This window comes from Mus caroli, unplaced genomic scaffold, assembly GCF_978045245.1.
Source record: "Mus caroli unplaced genomic scaffold, Mus_caroli_1 scaffold_10, whole genome shotgun sequence".
In the NCBI taxonomy this organism is placed as follows: Eukaryota; Metazoa; Chordata; class Mammalia; order Rodentia; family Muridae; genus Mus; species Mus caroli.
In genome coordinates this window covers 6,838,010-6,863,971 of record NW_028227265.1, presented here as the reverse complement: position 1 = coordinate 6,863,971, position 25,962 = coordinate 6,838,010, and the positions used below count along the sequence as shown (strand labels likewise).

The window sequence follows — 25,962 nt, the reverse complement described above, 5'->3', positions numbered from 1 at the left end:
TTTCCCTTCCCCCCTCTCTCCACGTGGCCATGGCCTATCTTTCTACCTTCTCTCTTTCTCCTTGCCTTTCTACAATAAAGCTCTAAAACCATAGACTGTCTCTGATCATGAAGGCCCACCGTGTTTGAACGATGGGATAGGCTTTCTCCTAATGAGCCACTTTTAATCTCCTGCCAGAATGCCTTCCTATGCTGCAGCCATGGACCAGACTAAGGACTCTCACCTGAGTGGAAACCACCCAGCACCCCTCTCTCCCCCTGCCCTCTCTTCCCTTCTGCCCCAGGTCCCCTCTTATGTTCTCAGCTCCTCCACCATATCCAGCGCCGGGTGCTGGAGACTGAGAACCTGGTGCCTGGGACTGACCCTTGTCTACCACACGCCGTGTGGGGCCAGTGGCTTAACACAGCCAGATGCTCACTCGGGGCAGTGTGGAAAGCATCCACCCTCCCAGAGCACCGGAACTCTGGGGGGGATGCAGGCTCTCTCCCATCCCCCTCTTTCCCCAACACCCACGGCCCCACAATGTGATTTTTTTTTTTTTTTTGATTTTTTGAACCGGGTTTCTCCGTGTAGAACTGGTTGTCCTGGAACTCACTCTGTAGATCAGAAATCTGCGGGGCTGGTGAGATGGCTCAGTGGGTAAGAGCACCTGACTGCTCTTCCAAAGGTCCGAAGTTCAAATCCCATAATGAGATCTGACTCCCTCTTCTGGAGTGTCTGAAGACAGCTACAGTGTACTTATATATAATAAAAATAAATCTTTAAAAAAAAAAAGAAGCCGGGCGTGGTGGTGCACGCCTTTAATCCCAGCACTCGGGAGGCAGAGGCAGGTGGATTTCTGAGTTCAAGGCCAGCCTGGTCTACAAAGTGAGTTCCAGGACAGCCAGAGCTATACAGAGAAACCCTGTCTCGAAAAGCAAAAAAAAAAAAAAAAAAAAAGAAATCCGCCTGCCTCTGCCTCCCAAGTGCTGGGATCAAAGGCGTGCGCCACCATGCCCGGCTTGATATATATTTTTTTCTAAAAGCTCTGGCTCTCCTGGAACTATATAGACCAGGTTGGCCTTGAATTTTAAGCAGCCTGCCTGCCTTCAAAGCAGGGATTAAAGGTCTATACACCATGCCCTGCAACAAAATAGCTTTTTTGAGATAGTGACTGAACTGGGTGTGGCAGTGTGCACTTTTGATCCCAGCACTCAAGCAGAGGCAGGTGGAACTCTTAAGTTTGAGGCCAGCCTGGGCTACAAATCAAGTCCAGAATAGCCAGGGCTGGTTACATTAAGAAATCCCGTCGACAAACAACAGAAAAAAATATGGTGGCTATGGGTCACTGCTTTCATCCTCGTCTGTCCTAATGGAATAACAGCCTAGAAAAGTGAAGCAATAAACCTGTCTATGTAGTCAGCTGTCTCGGAGACTTACAGAGATAACATCTGCTTCCCTAGTAGGGGTTGTGGCTTCAATACAAAGCTGAGCCTATGGGTTCCCACCTGAGCCCCCTTGTCCCTGTAGTGTCACTCTGGAGGCCCTGGAATGTGACCCATGCAACAAACTGAGGAGAAGCAGCATGCATATCAAAATGGTTTATTGATCTCCAGTAGCACAGCTCTGCTATACTCCAGGGTGTGTGGCACGTGTACAAAGTACAAGGATCCAGCGGTCCATAGGCACGGCGGCGATCAGCTGACCAACGGAATGAGTGATAACATTCACAAAAGGGTATCTGGTAGCTCACAAAGGTCACTTAGGCGCCCAGGCTGAGCCACCATGCTGACTGGTGCTGCTGGGAGCAGGGGTTTGACCATCTAGCCAGCTCCTCAGTCATACTGGAGGAGAGAGAAGAACGGTATAGGTCCTAGCCTCTCCCTGCCCTTCAACGAGGTCAGCTCCACCAGGCTCACACACTCCACCACTTCAGCCCTGAGCTGGTGCAGCAGATCACAGGCCGCAAACATGGTTCCTGGGGGAAGGGACAGAGAAAGAGAAGGTATTCAAGCTCTTTGCTTAGTCAGCACCCCGGACAGGGCCTGGCCCTTTGAAGTCTGTTTGTCTTGGGTTGGTTCTTTACCTCCTGTGGCCAGGAGGTCATCCACAATGACCACTCTCTGCCCGGGTTCTAAAGCATCTTTCTGGATTTCCAGCTCAGCCTGCAGACAGGAAGTAGTGTAAGAGAGTCTAGGTTCGAACAAGTGGCCACCTCCCTAGCCTCGAGCGTTTCTGGGTGATGTAAACCTGACCCAGTGTCTCAACCTCTCTGAGCACCCACATTTACTCCTAGACACTGTTGGCCGTGATAAGACCCTGCCCTTCCTCTACACACAGCTCGCTTACCTTCCCATACTCCAGAGAATAGGAGGCTGACACAGTGGGGCCCGGCAGCTTCCCCTGTTTCCGGATGAGCACACAGCCCACGCCCAGCTCCTGAGCTAGGGAAGGGCCAAACAGGAAGCCCCTGGAGTCTAGACCTGTTAGGGTAAGGAGGGAAGAGTGTGGGATGGAGCCGAGGGGCAATGGGCACTGGGTAGCCATCTTAGCCTTGGGGATCCTACCTGCCTTCTGTACAGCTCAGGGCCACTTATGGTGGCTCTTGCCACCTTTCAAATGCAGCATCTACCCAGTTCCAGGCCTGAGCTGTCGTGGGGAAGGATATATACATGCCCTAATTTCTGGAGCATGGCCAGGGGTACTAATAGGAAGTGAAGTGGGCAAAAGTCTGTGGTCCCTGAGCACTTAGCAGGGCCACTCTGTTCTCTGGGGTGCCCACCCTCCCTCTGGACACTCCAGGTGGACATTCAACTGCCCTAGGGTGTTTCTGAAGCTCAGGCATGGAGCCAGGTAGACAGCAGTTGTTTAACACAAGCTTGTGTGAGGGAACAAGAGAAAGATGCCCCGGTGTAGTCCTGGGGAGAAACAGCCCCTGAAGCTACCAGGCTTGAGGTCTGCCCAGGCACGCCACACCCCAACCAAGGTTACCTAATTTTTAATATCTAGTTCATCCCAGAGGCTACCCCTAAGCAAGGATGTCCGACATCTGGAGGTTCCAGGGTCTCCCAGCCTGCTGTCAGGATGCTGGCCAGCTTTGTGCCCTAAAAGAGGGAGGCCTAGTTCTGGACACAAGGACAGAGCAGAGTTCGTCTCTAGGAACAAGCACCGAGGGCAGATGCCGGTAGGGTACCTAGCAGGGAAGGGAGACTCCTACATAGTTCATCCGGGGTGAACAAGCGTCCAAGGCAGTGAGGAACCAAGGAGGAAGTGTCAGAGGTTGAAGAAAGAATGGATGGGTGTGGGGCAGACTGTGGGTGACACGAGGGGAAAAGGGGATAGGGGCTAGGATCGTGGGGGACGAGCACGGCCTAGCAAGGCCACTCGCCTGCGATGTAGTCGATCTTGCCGCTGTGCGTGGACTTCAGGTGACTGGCCAAGAGGCGGATGGAAGCTCGGAAGGAGTCCGGGTCTTTCAAGAGGGGCGAGATATCCCTGGGAACAAGGACAGGAGAGTGACCCGCGTGTGGCCCGGCAGAGGCCCCGCAAGATCCCCGAGGCTGCCTACGCGCCTGCGCCGGGGGATGAGCGTACGGCGCCAACGCCTCGCCGGCTCGTGACCGCACCTGAACAGCACGCCCGGGATGGGGAAGTCGGGGAAGCTGCGGATGCGCCGCGCCACCAGTTTCAACTCAGGTTCGGACATGGCCGCGTGCGTGTAGGAGGCAGGGAGGAGGTAGGTATCAGCACGCTAGGCTCACGTCAATCCCGGGGGGAACAAGGGCGGAGCGTCCTCGATGGGCGGGGCTTCTGGGTGCGGGTTGGTCTAGCACGAGGGGCGGGACAGGCTGAGAGGCGGGGCCTCTGCGAGGTGTGTGGGGTCTGAGTCAGGGGTTAGATTTCTTGAGCTGCCTAAACACAAGCATCCCTACCTCAAAGATATATGGGTGGAAAAGGGGTGTGCGATGTCCATCCTTTTTTGGTTTTGCCCCCCACACGCCTTTTCAGTCCTGCTTTTCCAGGGGCTAGCCTTCTGGACCCGGGGGAGCAGGGACGGGTCTTGCCCAGGTCCGCTGGAGTGGTTTGGCCTCGCGTTCCTTCGCTCGCGCGTAGTGGGAGGGGCCTGAGATTCAGCCCCTGCTTTCCTGGAATTAGCCCGGAAGGGAGCTGACGGATAGTCTTAGGTCGAGAGGTGGGAGTGCACTGTGTGTGGGCTAGAGCGCAGGGGAAAGCAGGGTAGCAGGGCGGGTAAGGAATGCCTTCTCTGAGACCACAGACACTTCTGTGCATTGCAACAGAATGTGCCCTCCTCGTTTTTGGGGTGGGGACCAGAAAGTCCTGATAGCCAGAGACAGAACTGGGGTTCTACCTTCCCAGCACAGTACTTGGGTCTATAGGTAGTGGTGTGGAAGACTGTCCTCTGAGTATAATGGCCATTATCATCTTCAGTGCAGTTGCAATTACTCAAAAGATATCCTCCAGATTGGCCCATGCTCCATCAAAGGAGAGGGTGTGGGGAGGGTCCAATGGATTCTAACCATTCCTTCCTGGACCTTCCTGTGAGCCCATGAGCTGCAATTCTTCCATCTGATGTGGTTTCTGGAGGCACTAGAATACACACACACACACACACACACACACACACGGAGGAAGGTTAACTGAAGGGAAGCTCCGTTATGAATCTATTAGGAACTTGTCATCCATGCTGGGCCGAGACTTTTCCGTTTGATTGATGCAGCTGCTCTGGATGTCATTCATGTTCTTGTAGGCAATGAACTCATTGGACGCGATGGTTACTTTAGGCTCTCACTGGAATCGTACCTGGGACATCTGTTTCTGAATCCCCAGGGAAAGTTCATGCAACAGGTACGTGGAGATCTAACACACAGTCTCCCATCACAATCTCTATTTTAAAGACCAGGCTATGCCGGGCGGTGGTGGCGCACACCTTTAATCCCAGCACTTGGGAGGCAGAGGCAGGTGGATTTCTGAGTTCAAGGCCAGCCTGGTCTACAGAGTGAGTTCCAGGACAGCCAGGGCTACACAGAGAAACCCTGTCTCGAAACAAACAAACAAACAAGAGACCAGGATAGGTGGTCTCATGATGGCACACGCCTTTAATCCCAGTACTCCTAAGAGAGGCAGGCAGATCTCTGAGTTCAAGGCCAGCCTGTCCTACAGAGTGAGTTCCAGGAGAGCCAGCACCTCACAGAGAAGCCTGTCTCAAACCAACCAACCAACCAACCCAAAAATAGACGTGGGGCTACCAGAGCTAACCCACTCCTGTTCCTTTATTCTTTCTCTCAACCTCTTCACCACCATTTCCCAACCTTTACAACTCAGCCTTGGCTCTGCAGTTACTGCACAGACGTGGAAACTTGTTCATGACGGACAACTCCCATGAGCCTTCAGAGAAAGTGTCTTGGAGATTATGTGGAACACATGAGAGGTGGCAGGTTACAGAAGTGGCCCCATACTGCCCTGAGCCAGGGATGTCATCTTCCCATCTCCATGGGGCAGGGCAGATGCCACCTTGACAGGAAAAGGCACTGTCTTTGTCTTTTGTTTGTAGCCAGTGCAAAAGAGGTAGGGTGGCTCAGAGGGTTGGCCTGGGGGAGAAGCCAGATAGATGGCACTTCCTTGGCATTTCGCTGAAATCTTCACTTTTGTGTACAACACCTAGGTTGAAATGTATGCAGGGACAGTGACAGTGCTTCAGACCCTAGGCTGGCGCACCTACGGTGATCAAGGCTCCAGCTTCCTTTTCAGGAGCCAGTTGGCAAGATGGGCTGCGGTGCTCGGCAGTCTTGGAGCCTTGCACCTGGTTGCAGGGGCCGTCCATCCAGGGATGGGTGGGCAGAGGGCAGCTGGTCTCTTCCATTCATCAGTCCGAAGGACAAGGTCTCCCGGGCACTTGCAGGGCTGGCTGGAGATTCTGGTCTTGGCTAATGGGCCCAGAAACACTTCTCAGGGACAGACTCAGGAGGTGTCAGACACTTCCCTAGCTTTTCACAGCCTGGGGGCGCCCAATTCTGGAAAAGGACATTTAAGAAAATGAACTGAAGTTATTCAGGCGTTTCAGACTGGGCACAGTTAACTCGACGTGGCCCTCCCGCCTCACCCACCCACCTGGCTGCAAGGCAGAGCTATCCCTATCTCCATGCCTTCCAGAATCCTAGGAATGTGGAGCCCTGGGTCCTGCTTTAAAAAGGGGGGTTGGGGGTGGGGTGGGGCTGCAACTGACAAGCCAGTAGCAAGGAAAGGGAGCCTCAGGGCAGAGCTTCTTTGCCTAACAGCCTGAACTCAGGCAGCTTCCAAGTGGGGGAAGCCAGGGAAAAGAGGCTCCCACAGAATGGAGAGTCTAGGAGTTAGATTCCCTGGTAGTCAGGGATTGGGGCGATAAAGGTATTGAATTTCCAAGTGGCCGGTCTGGCTTCTTTTTTACCCTCCTGGCTTGAAACAAAAGCACACTAATGTAAGATAAAGGTTTTGGTCTCCCAATAGCAGACTTATAGATGGGCTCAGCAAGCAGGTCTTGCACAGTTCTGGGCCAATCGACCACCCTAGCTTCCCTCAAACTGACCAACCCTAAACTATCGAAGAAAACTGTTTCAGAGATTTTAAAATCTTTCCTCTGTGTGTATCTGCTGCATGTGTGTCTCCTCACCCCCAATGTATGCCTTGCTTCAGCTGCTGATTCTGTGTGGTCCTTGTGATGTCTCTGCTGCTGCCTCTACATCCACATTTTCCCTGCCTTTTAATTATTTAAGTGGCAGAGGAAGTGAACGCGATCAAAGCTCCTTAGCCTGCACTACAGCGTGAGGATACTCAGGCTTCCTGAGGCCCCAGAAACCTGGCAGTCTAAGAACGAGCCCCCTGATCTACTACTGCTGTTCAGAGCTCAGAATACCAGTATTGTGTGGAACTACCCCCTGAGCCAAACTGCTGCCGCCTCCATGAGCTTAGCTGGTCTTGCTTGCAAGAAAGGCCATGGCAGCTTGGTTTGCTGACTATGGACTTTCCTTAAGGACTGCCATGAGAATCACAGAACTCTTTCCCGCCTGATTACCCAGCCATTCCTCCCAGTCATGTGCACACGATTCTGCCCTAACCACAGGCAGCCTTGGGGAGGGGCTAGAGGACATAGGTGGGGAAGGACACAGGAAAGGAGTCATCTCTGCTAGCCACAGACCTTCCAGCATGGGTGCTTTGAGTGCCCCCTCCTCCAAGCTCCGGCCTGTAACTCTTCACTCACTGTCCCATAAGAAAGCCTATGAATTCGTTGGTTCCCCAGAGTAAACACTGGTGGCATGTACCTCTGTTGGTTATTGGGACCTTAGGAGGAGAGGTAGATGTGGGAGGGAGTTTAGCAATAACTAGTAACACAGGCACTGTCTGTGAATGCAGCAAAGTTGCTCCCCAGTGGGTCCCTGAGAGAGGGCTGTGCCCACCCCGTCCTGAGCAGGGCTACCCCCCTCCAACACTCTGCAGTGTTAGTACGATGTCATGCCCTTCCCTCCCACACATCACGGAACCAGTACCCTTGCCAGGCTGAGCTGCACCTGTACAGGGAGCCAAGGTGTCCTTAAAACTGGATGAGACTAGCGACGTCTACGTTTAGCACGGGCAGCAGTCGCCGAGCACAAGCAAGCCCCAGCACGCACACATCACTCACCATGACAGCCTGGTTACACACATTGAGCTGGGGCTGTCCGGGGACCAAGGACTTTTGGTGCTCCTGGACAACCTGGGTGGTCCTGCTGAGGGCATCCTGGTACTCATCACTGTTGAAGCTGGAGAGAAGGCGGCTCTGGTTACAAGGCTGTTGTGTCAACCAGGGCCCATTAGCTCCTGGCAGGAAGCTTTGATGCTCTCAGACGTTCTAGGACATGAAGTGGTCTAGCCCTGAAAGCCTGAGCCCTTGAGCTAATCTTTAGAGGTGAGAAGAGCAAGGACAACAATCTGAAGCCAGAGTGGGCTGTGGGCTCCCACCTGGTGACCCTTGAGCCTTCTGGACAACTGTCTGCCTTGTAGAACAGGTGGGCCCTGGACTCACATAGATCCACCTGCCTCTGCCTCCTGAGTGCTGGGATTAAAGGTGCGTGCCACTACTGCCCTGCAAGAAAACAATGGATGCACTGCACAGTCGGCATATAATCAACCTCTGTACTGTCACCAACTGTGGTACCACCATGAAGCTGCAAGGACATCTACGCAGACCAAATCTTTCTGTCATTTTAAATCATGTCACTGTTGCCCACACCATGTGCCCTCAGGAACCTATAAATGAAGACCTGTGAGCTTCCCCATCCCATGGGAACAAGTCTATACTTAGATAACATGGGGAGGACAGGAGGAGCCAAGGTCCCCACCTAGGAGGTGGTTATTGTAAAGGGGAACATGGTGGCTCACACCTTTAAAGCCAACACTCGAGAGGCAGAGGCAGGCTGATCTCTGTGAATTTGAGGCCAGCCTTGTCTTCATAGAGAGCTCCAGGCCAGGGTTACATAGTAAGACCCTTTCTCAAATAAATAAATAAAAATGTAATGCTAAATTTCCCTCCCAGAGAAGACTGATTAAATATATTTTTCTTTTATGGGGGTGTTAGGGATGGCCGCCCTCTACAAACACTCTACACTGAGCTATGTACCCAATCTGTGTCCTGTCCCATCCCATCCTGACCATCCCAACGTCCACCAAACGCCTGTGTCACAGCCATTGCTGGACTGTCAGGAGTCTTTAGCTGGGTGTGAAGCACTCAGTCTATTCTCTGTGTGACGCCCGGCTCAGCACAACACACACCGCTGATGTGCCCACGATGGAGTAAAGAGGGTAGAGCCCGGGGCTATGTGTATGCCAAGCTCAGGCTACAGGCAAATCTCAGACATCTGCAATGCAGGCTCTGACTTGTCTCGTGGGGAGAGAATTCTGCATGTGAACCAAGTCCTTAGATTTCTTCGTGTCTCAGGAGGACTCATGTGAAGTCAACCATATGCCCATTATCCTGCACGTTCCCAGCCACCGCTGTAACATCAAGAGGCCTGAGGCCTTCAGTGCCTAGGCCACACTGCCCTTGTGCTGGAGCTGGCTGCTCCCTGCTGGTTCTGGGTCTACTTCCAGTACAGTGTCCTGCTAGGAAGGGGACTTAGGCTCCTGAGAACCAGTTATGTCCTAGTTGAGCCCCTGAAGACTTCAACATGGCTTCTGTCTCCAGAGCTTTCTGTCCACACAGATGGGGTACCTTGAGACATACAACAGGACAGGAACACACGATGAATGCCTTGTTGGTCTGGCTGGCTGTTCAGTGGCTTGCCTCTGCCCACATGCCCCAGCCCTATGTGGTACCTCCCTATGCTAGCCTGCGTAGGCCCTTCTCCCTGCGTGCTGCCATGTTTGTGGCCTGTTGTTAACTTCAACATTCCAAAATCCCTGCAGGTTCAAATCCCTGTGGCCAAATAAATCTATTGTCTTACAGCCAGCTAGTGCTGAGGACTGTGTTCCACAGCTACCAGTCTGTGACTGTCACTTGACATTTGAGAGGGTCCTTGTAGGGAAGCAAGAGACAGGTGGAGTTATATATAGAGTGTCTTCACAGGGACGTTCTCTCCATAAATTCACCCCTGTCCTCTTTCCTTATGCCTGGTCTAGGGAGAGGCATGCTCTTGGGCTTGGGAGTGGCTTTAGGGCAGGACCTGGATAGCTGCTGCAGGAAGTGGAACTCACAGCCTTCCTGTGTCTGGCTACCTCTAGGCAGTAAACAGGCCCGGGGCAGAGGCATATGGGATGAGCAAGTCCCCAAAGACTCAGACTGCTGAGCACAAGCTGAATGTGGGCGAACGAGATGGCTTCACGGAGAGGCACCATGATCTTTGGGATGACCCTGAAGCATAAGGCCAGTGGTGGCAAATCACATAGGCACAAATCTCAAAGAATAGCCCTGCCCATCAACCCTGCAGCCCATCACCCCACGCCACCAGAGCTCCTTTGGTTTGTGACAACACTTATGTCCTAGTTAGCCTTGAGGAAATACCAGTCTCTGCCTAGGGGAGGGAAAGGAAGCTATCCACAGCTACGGTTTGGTGGCCAGAAGGTTAGAGTTAGGGTACTGCAGGGCCACACTTCCTCTAGAGGACCTGAGAGGCACCTTCCTGGCTGGTCCAGCTTCTTGGTTTATCTCTGCCTCTTCCTTAAGCATCCTTTCCCTCCTTGGCAGCTGTGTCCTTTCTTCTCTCAGAGTAATGCCCCACCCCTATCCAGGATGCCCTCACGGTCATCTTGATCTTAATGGCATCTGTAAGACCATATTTCCAGAGGTGCTGGAGATCCACAGGTACTTATGCAGGATGTAGGAGCAGTCTCGGGGACCTTTCTGTTGTTCCAAAGCCCTCTCTATCTCCCATTAGCAAGTCATGGCCTGTCACTGAGCAGAAGGCTGTGATTTCCAACCTGGCAGAAATGCTGTAGCATGGACACAGGACTTGTAGTCCACGATCCAAGGCACCTACCATCCTTCCAGGGGAGCTGTGTTAGCCTCCCGGGGAGAGCCAGAGGGAATTGATCTCGAGTCAGCTGAGGACAGTTAGGAGATGGGGACAGCTGAGGACAGTTAGGAGATGGGGGCTTTGGTAGATGTGATGCCAGTCACAGATTGCGGGTGCAGTGACTTTTAAGTATCACTGTGAATAGGGAAAGCTAGGAGGGGTGCTCTCGAACCCTTAAGGGACAGAACCCTACAGTGACTGTTTAACCCACCGATGTTTGTCGTTGAGGTTAGCCAGGTATAGTGACTTTTGTGCTCAAAGACTCCTGCCCAGTGGAGGCCACTAGGTACCCTCAGCTCCAGGGTCCGTGGTCTGAAGCACTTTACTCCAGAATCTGGGATAGAGTCCTTGGATCTCCTCGCCCTCAGCCTTTCCCTCCTGTCAGTCCCAGGACTAGTTGGTGTGGATGGATGTCTCCTGTGCCTGACTGGCTTACCCCTGCCCTTGGCCATCCCTGAAGGTAGCTTAGAGTATAGGATCCATTGCTGGGGTTGTCAATGAACTCAACCCAGAATGGGGAGGGATGAGAGGCAACCAGGAAGAGAAAGCAGGAGGGGACCTCCCAGAGAGCATGGCAGCCATGGTCTGAAGTGAAGATGGAGGTCTCTGGGAGTTGGTAGGCTCTACATCCGCCTTGGTTGGGTGCCCAGGGTCCCATGTCTGTGTTCTTCGTCTCCTCACAAAGGCATCCATTCCCTGTGAGACCAGAGGGTTAACTCCACAGAAGGCAGAGCACCCAGACGTGGTTCTCACCTTTGGCCTGTCTGGCCAGTGTCTCCTCTGCGGCGTGGAGACCCTGCCCCTGCCTCACCTGAGTGGGAATCTCTCCCCTGGGTCCCGTCCCAGGTGGAAGATCAGGGGTAGCTCCGTGTGTTCTTCCTGGGTGTGGGTTGTGACTCCTGAAACGTTCTGCCCGGGGCAGAAGTCAGTGCCCTGCAATGAGAGGCACGGAGAACAAGTGGGCATCCAGGAGCCAGAAGCCCATGCTGCAGAGATGCCCTTCTAGTCCAGCTTCTCACACATCCCTCACACCTGGTACTGCGGTGTTCACTGGGGAGTAAATTTGAGAGCGGTAGGGTCTGGTCACCTCCTGGCTGGGGGAAAGGCTTCAGGCTGGACTGCTTAGCATCTCTCTCTGGGCGGCTCCCTAAGTTTTCTCCATAATAGTCTGGGCAGCTAGGCTGCAATCTCAGCACTCAGGAGATAGAAGTAGGAAAATCTTGAGTTTGAAGTCAGCCTGGGCTACAGGAGACCCTGCCTCAAAACAGATGAAGCCATCTGGGCCGTCTAACGCTTTGATTTTGAGGAGTGCTCCTCAGAGCGCCATAAAGCCCTCTCAGTGTGCGGCCAGGAGCACAGTGGCCTCTCAGAGGTGATGAGTCAGAGTGAGTCACCAGACCAGACACAGGAAGGGGGACCTTTGGCTTGAAAGCTGAGAGAACGCAGACCCAGAGCTGAACACAGGAGTAAGGGACAAAACAGCCGTGAACACCAGGCTCAAGGGAAGGGCACAGGCTGTGGAATCAGGACCACTGCATTCAAAGGTACAGAGGCGGAACACCTGAGGCCGCACGGAGTCAGCCCCTGCGGCTTCCTCTCAGATAGCTTGGCTGCTGTGGCTACCTCTCCTGGGTGCAGTCTGATTCCGTTACAACCGTTTGTGTGTACAAGCTTGCCCTTTGCCCTGGACCTTCTCTATGAGATTTCGCTGCCGTACTCCTTGGGGTGGACTGATATAAGAATGGAGAATGCCCCTAACCACACCTCCAACAGTCCCAGACGGGAGCTGTGACTCAGTTGCCCTAGTGTCAGCCAGCTCAGCAGTGGGAGACCTTCCTGTAGGGTCTGCATACATTTGACACGAAGTGCCGTTCACTAAGGAAATGTCTGCAGCACCTTGTGTAACACCTCTGTGATGGACAGCTGGTTGGTGCAGCAGTTTACAGTCTATAAAGCAGGGAGGCCATAGCCTATGAAGTTCCATTTGTGCGGAGCTGCAGAGAGACAAGTTGGGGACTGGAAGGGTGGGTTATATTACAGTCCAAGTGTGTCCCGAATCTAGGCCTCCTGGAGCGCCCTGCTGGGGGACAAACGTGCAGCACACAGCAGGAAACCACCACCGTTAGCATGAAAATACCAAACAGTTAATGGAGAGGTCTAGATGGAACTCTAAATTATAATTTGGATGCAAATCAAATAAGCTATTTAATTAAGATCCCACTAATTGGTCTAGGGTTTCTCCTACAGCTGCAGTTGTGTGAGTGCCTCGCTCGCCCTCAGGGCGCCTCAGGGAAGTCAGCCTGCTGTAACACTTCATCCTCCCTGAAGAGCAGGGCTCTGGCCTGGCTCTGGATGCACAGCGGGTTGGGGACAGGCAGGCTGCTAGAAACCATGTGATTTTGGAGAGGTGGTAAAGGACAGGACACTCTGGTTGGCTCACTCTCCTGGGAGATCAAAGTTCAGGTGTAGCGGCTGAGACCTCCATCTTAGGTCTGAAGCTAGAACCTGAGGCTTGTTAAGACAACCCCAGGAGCCCGGCGGATTTCTGAGTTCGAGACCAGCCTGATCTACAAAGTGAGTTCCAGGACAGCCAGGGCTACACAGAGAAACCCTGTCTCAAAAAACCTAAAAAAAAAAAAAAAAAACAAAAAAACCCCAAAAAAACAAAAACCAAAAAAGACAACCCCAGGAATCCAGGAGTGAAGGCCCAAGACCTGGGAGTTCTCTCACACCAGAAGCTCATGCACACTAGTCATGGCAGATTGTAGCCTTTGGTCTGTAACAACCACCCTTTAGCTGGGCCTCAGCGCTGAATCAGACCGTGAGAACTGAGGAGAGCGGCAGTTTGCAGGGCAAAGTTCGGCTAGTAACAACTGAGTCGTTCAGGTGATGTCAGGTGTTTTCCAACTTCTTAACAGTTATCAGCCCTCTTCACTCCATGGATGCTGCAGAGACCCCTTCAGCACGGGCCATGTGGTGTGGAACCCTGGACAACATTCTGCCTGAGATGTTGCTTGCCCTCCATCAACACCGCCGCCAATTACAAATGAATGGGAGAACAGACTCCCTCCTAGTGACAGAAGCAGGCTTGATGGTGGGTGGGTGTGTGTGTGGTGAGGGCAGTGGCCAGCCTAGTTCACAGCGCACAGGACCCCAGACCCTCAGCTACAGAGGGCAGGGCTAGAAAGGGAAGAAGGGACGTGCTCTGTACAGGAAAGGACTGTACTAAAGATGGACACACAGAGATGGATTCTGAGTACGGGTGTGGGCAGTGGAGACCAGGCTACCAGGCTAGTCAGATCTCAAGGCAGCAAAGGACAGGCGAGGGAGGGCCTGGGTACATCAGTGTCCACGAGGAACTGCCGCTAGACCTGGCGGTGAGCCGGGAGGAAAGGCCTTAGGCCTAGTGACCTCACTGGAATTCCAGGTGTTTTCCATCCCTGCAGCCAGCTCAGCATGAAGGCAGGCGGGGCGGGGCGGGGCGGGGCGGGGACCAAGCGTCTCCTTCCAAGGCCTTCTACAGGACCCCGACCCTAATGGGTCTGGGACCCTTGTCCATCTGTGTATTTTCTCCTCATCTCCACCAGGCCTGGCTGATCTCTAGCACTGGGTTGGGAGGAAGGTGTAAAGTTTCAAACCAGACAAACAGCTGAGGTGCCTACTTAACAGATCAAAGCAGGCCTGGCTGCCAGGTTCTCCCTGCATCCCTCAGTCAGTTACAGGGTATGGCTGGCATACCCTACCCCCTACCCTGAACTCTCCAGTCCAGGGGGCACGGAGCTAGGCTGCTCTTGATCCAACCATTTTGGTTACCCACCCCTTTTGTACATTTGGCCTCCTGGCTCCTGCACCTGGTTGCCCCCACTTCGGATCTCCTCACAAGGCTCAGGGTCATGTCCACTCTGGACTCTCACAGAGACAGGTCTCTGACTCTAGCTATGGTCTCCGTTTTATCCTCCACTCTACCTGAGAACAGTCCTATCCCTTCCTTTTTTTCGTTTTCTCATTCAGAAGGGGTGTTAAGGGTGGGGCCTGCCTGGCATCACTACCTGCCCATCAGGCCATATGGAGTAGTCACACCAAGGGATACTGGGTTCTATAGGTCCCCAGGCCCAAGAAGGAAGTGGAGCAAGATACTCAAGTGACCCAGAACAGGGCATACAGGCCATAATACCCTCCCTCAGGCCTGGCCTTTAGAGCAAGAGAATGTCTAAGATCCAGAGTGACCCTAGCAGGACAGCCATGGAGCCTCTAGATAAACCTTCTCCCAATGTGCCATCAGGAGGGGACAGTGAGCAGGCCCATGGCTTCTGGGCCTTGAGCTGTGTGATCTGTGCCCACAGGCAGCTCGGATGACATGGTCATCTTTTGCGGGATTCCACCTCACCTTCAGAACAGCCCATGGAGACCCTAGCATTTGAAATAAAAGCACTATGTCTTCATAAAAAGGGTGTACAAGGCCTCCACAGGCTGACCTGCAAAACCATACAGGTGACATAAGCCTAAGAAACTGGGGCCCATGTGGATGACCCAGGGCCATGGGTGTTAGGATCCATGCTCGTGCCTAGGGTCCATCAGGGAGGCCCCAGATTGACCTTGGCTCTTCAGGGCCTGGCTGTGACTTTTACCAGGAAACCCACTGCATAGACCTCAGGCCTCTATTGGCCTCTCAACTTAAGATTAGGAGGGTGGAAGTGATGGACACGGTCTCCTGACTTGGCTGGAATAGCCCTGGCTTAGGCTCCAGGATGATGCTCTTTAGACCGGACTCTGGCAAGAGACCAACTTTCAGCCATCTAACTCTGGCCTGTGAGGGATGAGGACCTGAGACCTGGGCTCTTTGGAATCATTGCCCCACAGTGGGGAGAAGGTCTGCTAATAGCAAGAGTTGTACATGTTTCAGACATTAATTTTACAGTCTTCATGTTCTGAGTAGCTAGAAACTGTGAGAACCCTCATGGGCCCCATTCCACCTGCTCGAGTGCAGAGCATGGCACTGTTGGTGGCAACACAGGCTCCTCACGACACCTTCTGACCCCTTGTGCAAACAGGATAACATCGGGACTATCTGGTACCCAACAGGCCATGTGGATATGAGTTCTGCCTAGAGAGCCTTCCAGACATTCACCGGTGCTGGTAGGATTTGGCATACAACCTCTTGGATGGGTGCTAGTCTGGCAGAAGCAGAGATGGGCTTTTCTGGACCCTGCCTTAAGGAGACCTTAAGTGGCCTTGAAATGGTCCAGAGAGGGAGCCACACAGGCATGAGAGGGAATTTCTTTCTTCTGACTTTTAAACTACCCAAACTCTTGAGAAGCCAACAATGGGTACCCCCAGAGAACACCCCGAGGGGAGCATATGGAGTGTGTGACAACGCTAAGGTTCTATTCACTATAACCTCAGATCCCTTGAGGGAATTCCAAAAGCACTTCTGGGTCACAGGGACTGGAAGCATTCATGGGCACCCAGAAAGCAGGTGTCTCCAGGATACTGGCTGCCTGTGCTGGATGGTTTTATGTCAACTACACACAAGCTAAAGCCATCTGAGAGGAGGGAATCTCAACTGAGAAAATGCTACCATAAGATCAGGCTTAGAAAATGCCTTTAGGACGTGTAAGTACCAGCTACACCCTGTTCTCCCCAGCTTGTCTGTTGGTCACAGTGTTTCAACACAGCAATAGAAACCCTAATTAGGACACTGTCTCTGAGGCACAGTGGACGAATGGTTAGGATGGCCCTCAGGGTCAGGAAGGATGGGCAGGGGTCATGGACCCTGTCCTAGGCTGCCCCAAACTTCCAAACCAGGCTCTGGGGAATCAGCACCCTTGAGGCATAGCCACACGTCCAGCTCAGTATATGCTGTTCACCGGCCCACACATACCCAGGGCAGCCTGGCCCTCTGCCCAGCCCAGGGCCCTGCCCAGCTGGAGCTGAGCTGAGACATTTGTAGTTCTCTTCCCCATTTGTTCAGAATGTTCTAGCATTTAGGCTTTTTCATTCGGTGATTTTCTTCCCCACTAAGACACATTAGAAGGTGTTCATGTGGTTAAGGACCTTACGGAGCCTGCAGGGATGGGGGATGTTGGACTAACACCTTGTAGGACACAGGCCTATGGCAGCCCCACGTGGGCCTGGGGCCAGCAGAGGCCTAGATTACATGTGCTGTAGCACTTCACCTTCAGACCTTGAGCAGGCACCGGGATGTGGATACTGACGCCTCCCAGCTGCGGCCATCAGTATCTGGGCCTGGGCAGGCCACCGCTGATGCTGCCAGCCTGGGAGGGAGCGAGAGACGAGTGCTAAGCAGAACCTTAAGGGTGTGTTGGGCAGTGAGGCCCTCTGCCTGAACCTGAACCTTGTGCTCTCTAAAGACCACCTATGGAGGCGGGACATCCCAGGAGAGAGTATTTGTCCCCTAGCAGGATACCACTCATATGCCCTAGAACTTTCCAGAGCCCACGCACCCGATCTCTACATCTGGACATCTGGGCATGAAAACCAACAAAGGGAAAGATCCACAGGGCCACACGAGGGAGGGAGGCTACGGGGCAATGGTGCCTCCCTTGATGGTACCTGAGAGATAGATTCAACCTACTTCTCCAGCAGCCTCCCAGTGGTGTCCCCTCCCAGGGAGGCTGTATCCAGGGGCTGTACCTGTGTGAACTCCTCCCAGGAGTTGGTCCAAGTCCAGAGGTGTGCTTTGTACTGGCCAAGAGTGACTGCCATCAGAGTGTTGCCACGGTAATAAAATATGGGCCTGTTGTGTTGAGGAGAGAAAGAGTGAAGACCAAGTCCTTGTGTTTCCATGTGGAGCTCCTGGCTGGGGAGTGGCGAGCTGCCCATGCCTCTGGGTAGGTATTGGCTGACATTTTAAAGATGTGCGAGGGCCACATAGTACAAAAACTCAGAGGGAACTGGGGTGTGTGGCTCAGGAAAATTATTTCCTGGCACACATGAAGTCCTGGGGTCCTACTTGGTCCAATGTGTGTGACAACCACTAGGCTGCAGGGATTGACCTTAGTCATTCCCTGGCTGGCCATGACCCTTGTGGAGGCAAAGCCTAGCCCCAGGACATGGGGCTGACAAAGGAGTTGAGTTGCTAACAATGAGATCCCCTTCTTAGAAGTAAGATGGGGCTGGGCCTGGGAAAAGATAACATTTGTTGGTAGGACACCTCCCATCCCTTAAGTCTTAAGATGGTTTCCTAAGAGTCAGTGCTTCTCAGGGCCCTGATGGGCTCAGACTGGGCCCTTTCCCAGGTGCACATCCCAGTTCCATCTTGTTCCCCTGCTTCAGCATCTACATTATTTCTTTTATAGTCATAGCTAGCCAGCGAGGAAGCTCTAGCCTGTGCAGGAAGTTCTAGCTCTGGGCTCCATCGTGAGGAGCTGGGGCAAGGGGGCAGCACTAGGGGTGGGACAGATGTTGCCTAGTACCAACCTGTCCATCATCTGGCCCTTGAGCATGGTGGGGAGGAGGTCAAGTCCATCAATCACCCTGTCACTGGGGGGCTTCAGGCCTGCAAGGGACAGGCTGGTGGTGAAGAGATCCATGATGCTTCCCAGCTGGTGGCTGACCTGCAATGGATGTAGTCATCTCTGAGACACTCCATCCTCACCGGATGGTGTTTGGGGGATGGAGCCTGGTGTGGTGAGCACCTGAGTCTCCTCTGAGTATGTAAATACGCACTAAGGCCCCAACACTGACACCCACCACCTGCCATGGGAGGGCCACAGCCAGGGTTAAGTCCCATCTGGGCAGATGGGACTTAAGCTGAACATCTGACCCCAGAGTCAGGCTACACTCATGTCCCACTGCCCCTACCACATATGGATCAGCTGTCATTGCTAGACCCAGAATGCTAGAGCAGCTCCTCCCTCCTCCTCCTCTTCCTCCTCCCAGGGACACACACAAGGGTCCCACCTCTCAAGGCTTAGCTGTTCCAAGAGAGTCGGCAATATTCATTTTGACACCTGAAAGCTACTGTGAGCTTTGTATATCAAACGAGAAAAGGTCAGGAAAGACCCAGAAGCAGCAAGGAAGCCCGCTGGGGAGGAACCAAACCAACGGTCCAGTCTCCTGCTTCACCCAGGCAGAAGATAGTTCTAAGAGGGGCAGAAACACTTGCTGGGCCCACTACCGTTCATCTGTGGACGTATTAGCCCTGTGGGACGTGTACTTGGCTGTTTTCTGATCACGTCCTGACATAAGGGCAACCCCAGTCACTGAGTGCCGGGGGGTTCTTTTGTGGCTCTGCCCCCTCTGTAACTGTGAGCATCTTCACTGGCTCTCCCACCCCAAGAACCTCTCGGTGCTGCTGTGATGGAGACAGACATGTGCTCCTCTCTTGACCTCTGTGGCATGGGATGGTCAGTGGGGGGTAAGCACAGTCCCTGAGAAGACACATCTGGGGTCCTCTAGGAAGACCTGACTCCACAGCAGCCTGTCAGGACCTCAGCTGGAGTTCAGTTTGAACAGACTTCTCTTGACTGCGCCTTGCTTGGCCCTCATTCAATGGTGCCAGCTGGAGATCCTGTCGAATAAGCCTTGAACTTGATCAGACCCTGCTAAGGCTCTCTGAGATGCCCCACCTCTATGTTGAAACCCCTTAACTGCCTTTGCCTAATCACCCGCATCCTGATGGGGGTTGGGGAGGAGGCAGTTTCTAAAGATAAAATGGCCGTGTCTGGACAGACTCGGGAGAGACTCTTGCAATCTGCATGCACTCTCTGCTATAGAGCCTTGTTTCCTCATTCCCAAGCCCCACACCCTCCCTATAAAAGATCCTAGCCAGCTCTTCCAGCCCTGCAGGCCTCTCCTTCCTACAGCAGTGTCTGTCTTTCACTGCAATAAACGGTCTCATCTGCCGAGGCCCCTCAGACTCTCCTCTCCTTACTCTGTGCCCTGAAATCTGGCAGATATGACTCTTACTGTGCAATGAGGTCCCTGGCAGGCATGGACATTCGTCTACAGAGCCTGCTTGGGAATAGGGCATTCTTGTAGGTATGTGCTCTAACCAGGGTCTCCCTATCTATGGTATCAGGGGAACGACAGAGGCCTTCTGAAGCCTCTGTGGGTAATGGAGAGCTTTCTGAGTGGCTCACGGCCCCTTCTGGGTATTTCCTTCCGGAAAACAGGAAAGGGGGAAGATGGGAGCATGATGCATGCCTGAGGTGACTGGAAGGAGGGGTCTGACTGCCAGTGCATGCACTGGCAGTGCGCAAGAGCTGTTGTATGTCTGACAGCAGGAGGGTGCTGTCAGCTCCTTTGAGATGAAGCTGGAGCAAAGGCCCTAATTATACCGCTGCAGCCAGGTGCAGCATCAGCGTCTGCTTCGAGGCTGATGAACGTCAGGGTGTTTAAGTAAAGATCTCGGTTATCACAGAGCACAGTGTGTGGGGAGCGTAGTGGAAAGGAAGCCGTAGCTCTGGAGCATGCTACGCTTTCCTCAGAAGGCAAGGGCTGACCTCTCTTCCCAGCTGGTGCCGCCTGAGGGTATCTGGCAGGAATAGCGGTGGAAGCAGATGCTCTGAACCCACTGGACACAGCAGAGTAGGTTAGGCCTCCTGGGCCTGAGGGAGCTTTGCCAATGCCAGGTCAGGGGTGTAGTCCGGGATTGGATAAGGCTCCTTATTGGCCATGCTGAGCGTCCCTTCCCAGAAACACCTCATGTGTGTCCCATTTCTCACCTAGTGACAACTGATCCAGTGGCTTCCACAGCTACATGAGGGCTGGCAGAGGTGGCACCGGGACATGAAGAGCAAGTGCAGGTGTGGACCAGGCCCCTCTCCTAAGGGTCAGGTGGTCGTGGCCAGTCTGAGTGTCCACTAGTATCCCATTAACCATGCTTCTTCCACATGTAATGTGCTGACTGCCATGGGCACCCTGTTCTAGAAAGGGAGCTGGCCAGATGGCAGGCAGGCCTGTTCAACCAACTGGGAGAGCCACCAACCTGCAAGGCTCTGGCGATTAGTGTGACCTGGGAGTTCCGAGTCAAGAGGTCCTCAGCAGAGGGTAATGAGAAGCAGAGGCTCAGTCAGGTTTAGTTTAGAAGCTAGGGACTGAGGGCAGGTCCCAGTCGTTGCTGGGGACACATGGCTGGATGGTTGTTGCCAGCTCTGCCCTAGTGGCTGGCAGGATGGACAGGAGAGCTCTTTGGGATTCCCTTCCCACATACGTGCAGTTAGAGGGAAGGATAAGGATGGTGGCTGGCAGAACGACAGCTGCTAGGGACTGCATTACCACCTCTGGATTCTGTGGCTATAGGATCCCACTCGGCAATGGGGATGTAAGAGAGTAGGAGGGACTAAGAATGCATATCATCTGGCCTCTAGGAGACTGGCCTGTACTGCTCATGCGAGCCAGTATTCACAGCAGACTAGTGGAGGATCAGAGAGTGGAGGTAAGGCGATGGAGGAAGGCTAGCCCAGCACTTAGCTCCAGAGGCTGAGAGCTAAGGACCAGATCTATCCCAGACTCTCTGAGGAGCCAGCCCCATGACTTGTCACAGAGGCCAGCAGATCCCTACTCCTGACTATTAGAGTCAGCCATTCTGTCTAGCCCCTAGTCTATGGAGGGAAGATTCACTACTGCAGGGTAAGCTGAGGAACCCAGACGGAGACACTGTCTCCAAGATCACTGGGGAAAGAGGCCAGTTGAGGAGCAGTGACATAAATGCTCTCAGCAGTGAGCACTTAGTGTGCTGACTACAAGTTTCACAGTGGACTCTTCAACAAGGGGTGTGCTTGGGGTTGAGGGTGTTGTCTGGCATGAAGGTGATCAGACTGACGCCTCAGAAGGATACACACTGCACCCACTTGAGGCCCCATATCTGGTCTTTGCCACAAAGGCATCAGGGGTCCATCCAGGGCCGCAGCTGTCCCTTGTAGTAAGTCCACAGAACATGGGAAGTCAATCGACTGCAGAAGCCTCCTTATTACCCAGACATCAATGCCCCTGAGACCTTGTAGCAGATAGAGCTTCAGTGTGGCATGGGGACTCACCTGGCCTGCAGCAATGTGTCCTGGCCACCATGCGATCGCAGGCTCCCTCATCCCGCCTTCAAATGTTGTCTGCTTCCCACACAGGAAGGGACCGTTGCTGCCACCTGAGGGCGAGAGTCACCACCCATCAGCTTAAGATATCAGGGCCCAGGTCCTCTGAGAGATCAGGGACACAAAGCACCCCTAGCTGGCAAGTGGCCTATCCTGACTTCTGAACTCTTTCTGAGGCACATTTGAGTCCTGAGGTCACGACAGAGACAAAGGACCAGGAGAATGAGGTCAGGTTGCAGACACAGGTCAGGAAACCTGGGTGGCTCCGAGCCAGGCAGCTAAGATGCTCTGGCCACAGCTCTCCAAAGAGAACAGAAAATTCTTGCCTAAAAAGCCACCAGCCCACTAGGAGCCATTGCTACAAGAAAGAGGCACAGGAGCCCCTTCCTGTCACAGGCCACAGACACTTCCTGATGCTGCAGTTAGTGTTCTTAGATGCTAATTTTCCCTGGCATCACGTACTGGGTAGGATCCTACCCCAGGTGCCCTCTGGTCTTTTACTCAGCCTATGGAGCAGGGCACACAGCTGGAGTTTGGAGTCACGAGGCCCTAAACAAGCTTGTGGGAAGCTATCTCCTTTTTATCTCGATCCTAGACTCAAGGAAGATTCCCCGGGGTCTTGGAGCCGGGTGGGCCTGTTCCATAGGGAAAAATGTCACAGCATGAGCTGCCGAGGAGCCATCTCAGGCCCCCAAAGCACAGGGGCAGGGGAAACAAAGCGTTTCCTAGTGAAAACTCAACAGAACTCTCGTCTCATGGAAATGACAGTCACTGTGCCCTGTGGCTTCCGGGGAACCCCGCTTCTCCTCTGTAGGCAGCAGACATAGCAGCATGAAGAGATGGCAGATCAGAAGCCCAGCAGCTCTGTTCACCCCCACCCTGAGCAGGGCTAACTGCACCGATGAGAAAAGGGCATGGGGACCAGATAGCAGGAGATCTGTGTCGCGGGAGGACACCTGGGCTGAAGGCGACCGTGGTCCATTTCTACTTTTTTTTTTTTTTTTGGTTTTTTCGAGACAGGGTCTCTCTGTGTAGCCCTGGCTGTCCTGGCACTCACTTTGTAGACCAGGCTGACCTTGAACTCAGAAATCCGCCTGCCTCTGCCTCCCGAGTGCTGGGATTAAAGGCGTGAGCCACCACGCCCGGCTCCATTTCTACTTTTTAAGATAGGTATGAGCATATGGGGATTTAATTTTTTAAGTGTTTTAAAATCAAACTCTGGCAAGTTTTGTTCAAGAAAAACTTTCCTGGTTCACTTTGCATTAATCTGTTCAGGCATGAGTCTAGTGACATTAGAATCACCTGTGTTAATGGCAGCCAGTGTGCATACTCCATAGTATTTTCCACTTTAAAATAATTGAACTGAATATCTGAAGTTTGAGCTGGTGCCCCGATCACTATTACTGCCACTGTGGTGACAGACATCAGTTTTGGCCAATGTGGCACAGTACTGTATTTCTGATTTCCTCCAGGCTTGGGCAGTGGTTGGTGAGGAGAACCAGTTTCGCTTTGCCCTGCCTGGTCACCTTCAGAGGCCGCTTGTACCCTAGCCGGTACTTTTCACGTTGTATAACAACTTGGAGGCTAGAGCTGACAGACTCCAGAGAGTTTTTTTCCATGATTTTTGTGGGTAACTTAGATGCAGGATGGCCTCCAAACCACTACACAGGAGAGCAGGCATCAAGATCTTGAGGTAACTGTTAGAAATGATACCATTTCCCTCTGCCAGGCACCTTCCTACCCTGAGAGTTGGGCGTTAGGTAGCAGTTGAGTTCTGGGTATCTTCTGGGAGGTGATGGGGTCCTGCCCTTTTCTCTGAGATGTATGTGGAAAGCTTGCCTAAGAACTAAGCTTGTTGGGCTGGAGAGATGGCTCAGTGGTTAAGAGCACCGACTGCTCTTCCAAAGGTCCTGAGTTCAAATCCCAGCAACCACATGATGGCTCACAACCATCCGTAATGAGATCTGATGCCCTCTTCTGGTGCATCTGAAGACAGCTACAGTGTACTTAGATATAATAATAATAAATAAATCTTTAAAAAAAAAAAGAACTAAGCTTGTCTGTAGAGCTGGGCCTTGAGAGACCCCGGGTTATCCTGGCTAGTCTTGGTGGTCTTTTCTATTACCTGTTCTTTGGTACCAAGAACATAAACCAAGAACAGCTGTTCTTTGGTTTATGAAGGCTGTACTGGGTTAGTTCACCTGAAACCAGGAAGCCCCAGGGCACTGGGCTGTAGGACTGACTGAGCCACCAGAGGTATCAGAGCCTAAGCTGCCTAAGGGCAGGACAGGCATCGGAGATTACCGGGCCCCTCAGCCTTGACAGGTAGGTAGCCTTGTAGTGACAGCTGAGCATCATGGGTGACTGTCTCAGATTCATGCATTGGATGGCTCCCGAGGCTGAAGGTGCTATTGCAGCCACCTCTGTAGCTATCAAACCGCTCTACCCCAGCACACTAGGTGTTCTGCCAAAGCCCTGGCAGTCAACATCTCCTGTAGCCTGAGGCTGTGGAAAACTGCCTTCTTTCAGGACCTTCCTGAGACGTTTCCTCCCCCCTGACACTTGCCTGTTCTTTCTCAGAGGACTCAAAATCATGTGAATGCAGGCCAGGCCTGAGTCACCAGGGTCAAGACCTTTCTGCTGGGCACTCTTTCTGGGAGGTCTGGGAGTCGCTTTCTAGCCAGTGACCTTGGACCGGAGGATAGGAAACAGAACTTGCCTTCCTTGGGAGCAGAAATGAGGGCCGCACCATTATCAGACGTGAAGAAGACAAATGTGTTCTTACTGATGCCCAAGTTCTGCAGAAGGCTCAAGATCTTCCCAACACTGTCATCTATTTCCCGAACAGCATCGCCATACCTGCAGGGGAAGATGACACTCTACCAGGCAGGCAAGGGCATGAGTGTGTCCCAAACACTAATCTTGTCCCTCCAGAGATGTCCCCTGGGGCAGCAAGCTGCTTCTCTGAGGGGAGTTCTGGCTCGGCACAAATGGTTCATTGCAAACAATGCAGACATAAAAAGTTCCACAGAGCCGGGCGTGGTGGTGCACGCCTTTAATCCCAGCACTCGGGAGGCAGAGGCAGGCGGATTTCTGAGTTCGAGGCCAGCCTGGTCTACAAAGTGAGTTCCAGGACAGCCAGGGCTACACAGAGAAACCCTGTCTCAGAAAACCACAAAAAAAAAAAAAAAAAAAAAAAGTTCCACAGCTTCCCGTTCATCGCTGATCCCCGGCCGGAGGAGGTTTCAGAGCCGGGGATTGAACCCAGGCTCATGGATAAGCATCTCTGCCACTGGAAAGCATCCCAGCTGCTTTAGACTTTCCATAATGGCCCAGACCAGCCACCCGATGATCCCCAGTATAATTGAAGGCCTCTGTGGGGCTTAGACTCACCGCCCTCGAAGGCTGGTGCCCAAGAACTGTCTTGAGGCATAAACTGGTGCATGAGTGGCGTCGATGGCCCAGTAGAGGAAGAAGGGGCTCTGCCTTGCATGTTGTGTCCGGATGAAGTCCAGAGCTTCCTGTGGAAAAGGTCTCCGTTCTCCTCTGCTGCAGGCCAATTCATCCCCTGCCTCCCCAGCCTCCTCCCGGCTCCTTGCCTGGCCCAGCCCACTCAGGCTTACTTGTAAGTAGAGTTGGGTGAGGTTAGCTTCCCCAGTCTTCCGGTTAATTGGGAACTCTTCATAAAATCTGAAAGCAAAAACCAAATTATCAGAATTTAGTCACGAAAGCCCCCTTTCCTCGATTTCACCGAAAAGTGTGAAGCATACACAGCTCCTAGGTGACAATCCTGTCTGAGGTGACAAGGCCATGGGGACCCCAGCATGTCAGATGAGTGTAGAACAAGTTGGGGTTATGTGTGCCACAGAGATGAAACAAGGTCAAGAGGTGTAGCTGAGTGTATGCATGTGTGCATATGTGTGTATAGGTACACGTGTAAGTGCAGGCATGCATGCTGTAGGTGCACACATGTATGTATGTATGTATGTATGTATGTATGTATGTATGTATGTAGAGGATAGAGGACCAAATCCTTTGAGCTGGATCTCTCTCTTAATGTTTTTTGAAACAGAGACTTACTGTATCGCCCTGGCTAGCCTGGGACTCACTATATAGACCAAGCCATGATGGCTCCTAACTCTCAGAGATCTGCGTGCTTTGTCTCCTAAGTGCTAGGATTAAAGGGGTGTGACACCATGCCGAGCCAGAGTCTCTCATTGGCTTTGAGCTCCCCAATTAGATCTGTGGTCTAGTGAACCTCAGGGAAGTCTCCTGTCTCAGCCTTTCCAGACCTGGAATTACAAAGGCACGCCATCCTATCCAGCTTTTTACACCAGCACCGAGGACTAGACTAAGATCCTTTGTTTGTGAGGCACCTTGAGGCCTGG

General features: G+C 52.9%; 2 protein-coding genes and 1 pseudogene across 2 annotated transcripts in view; all 3 read right to left on the bottom strand.

The window, feature by feature from the left end:
- Positions 1-1,565: 1,565 nt before the first annotated feature.
- On the bottom strand, positions 1,566-3,762 carry Aprt (adenine phosphoribosyltransferase). Its single transcript, XM_021170527.3, has 5 exons — positions 3,606-3,762; positions 3,368-3,474; positions 2,329-2,462; positions 2,066-2,144; positions 1,566-1,957 (listed from the first exon to the last, which is right to left on the bottom strand). Exons 1-5 carry the CDS (start codon positions 3,683-3,685, stop codon positions 1,815-1,817), a joined length of 543 nt encoding a protein of 180 aa, XP_021026186.1. The 5' UTR covers positions 3,686-3,762; the 3' UTR covers positions 1,566-1,814.
- A 1,315-nt stretch (positions 3,763-5,077) lies between these two features.
- Positions 5,078-25,962, bottom strand: part of Galns (galactosamine (N-acetyl)-6-sulfatase) — a 32,137-nt gene continuing 11,252 nt past the window's right edge. Inside the window, exons 6-14 of the mRNA XM_021170072.3 lie at positions 25,198-25,264; positions 24,968-25,095; positions 24,294-24,433; positions 21,524-21,627; positions 17,961-18,097; positions 17,175-17,277; positions 11,332-11,453; positions 7,655-7,772; positions 5,078-6,011 (exon numbers count right to left, since the gene is read on the bottom strand). Of these exons, the coding sequence (XP_021025731.1) occupies positions 5,925-6,011; positions 7,655-7,772; positions 11,332-11,453; positions 17,175-17,277; positions 17,961-18,097; positions 21,524-21,627; positions 24,294-24,433; positions 24,968-25,095; positions 25,198-25,264 (1,006 nt within the window). The 3' untranslated portion in view covers positions 5,078-5,924. The remainder of the gene's footprint in view (positions 6,012-7,654; positions 7,773-11,331; positions 11,454-17,174; positions 17,278-17,960; positions 18,098-21,523; positions 21,628-24,293; positions 24,434-24,967; positions 25,096-25,197; positions 25,265-25,962) is intronic.
- On the bottom strand, positions 22,827-23,193 carry LOC110300065 (large ribosomal subunit protein eL30 pseudogene; annotated as a pseudogene).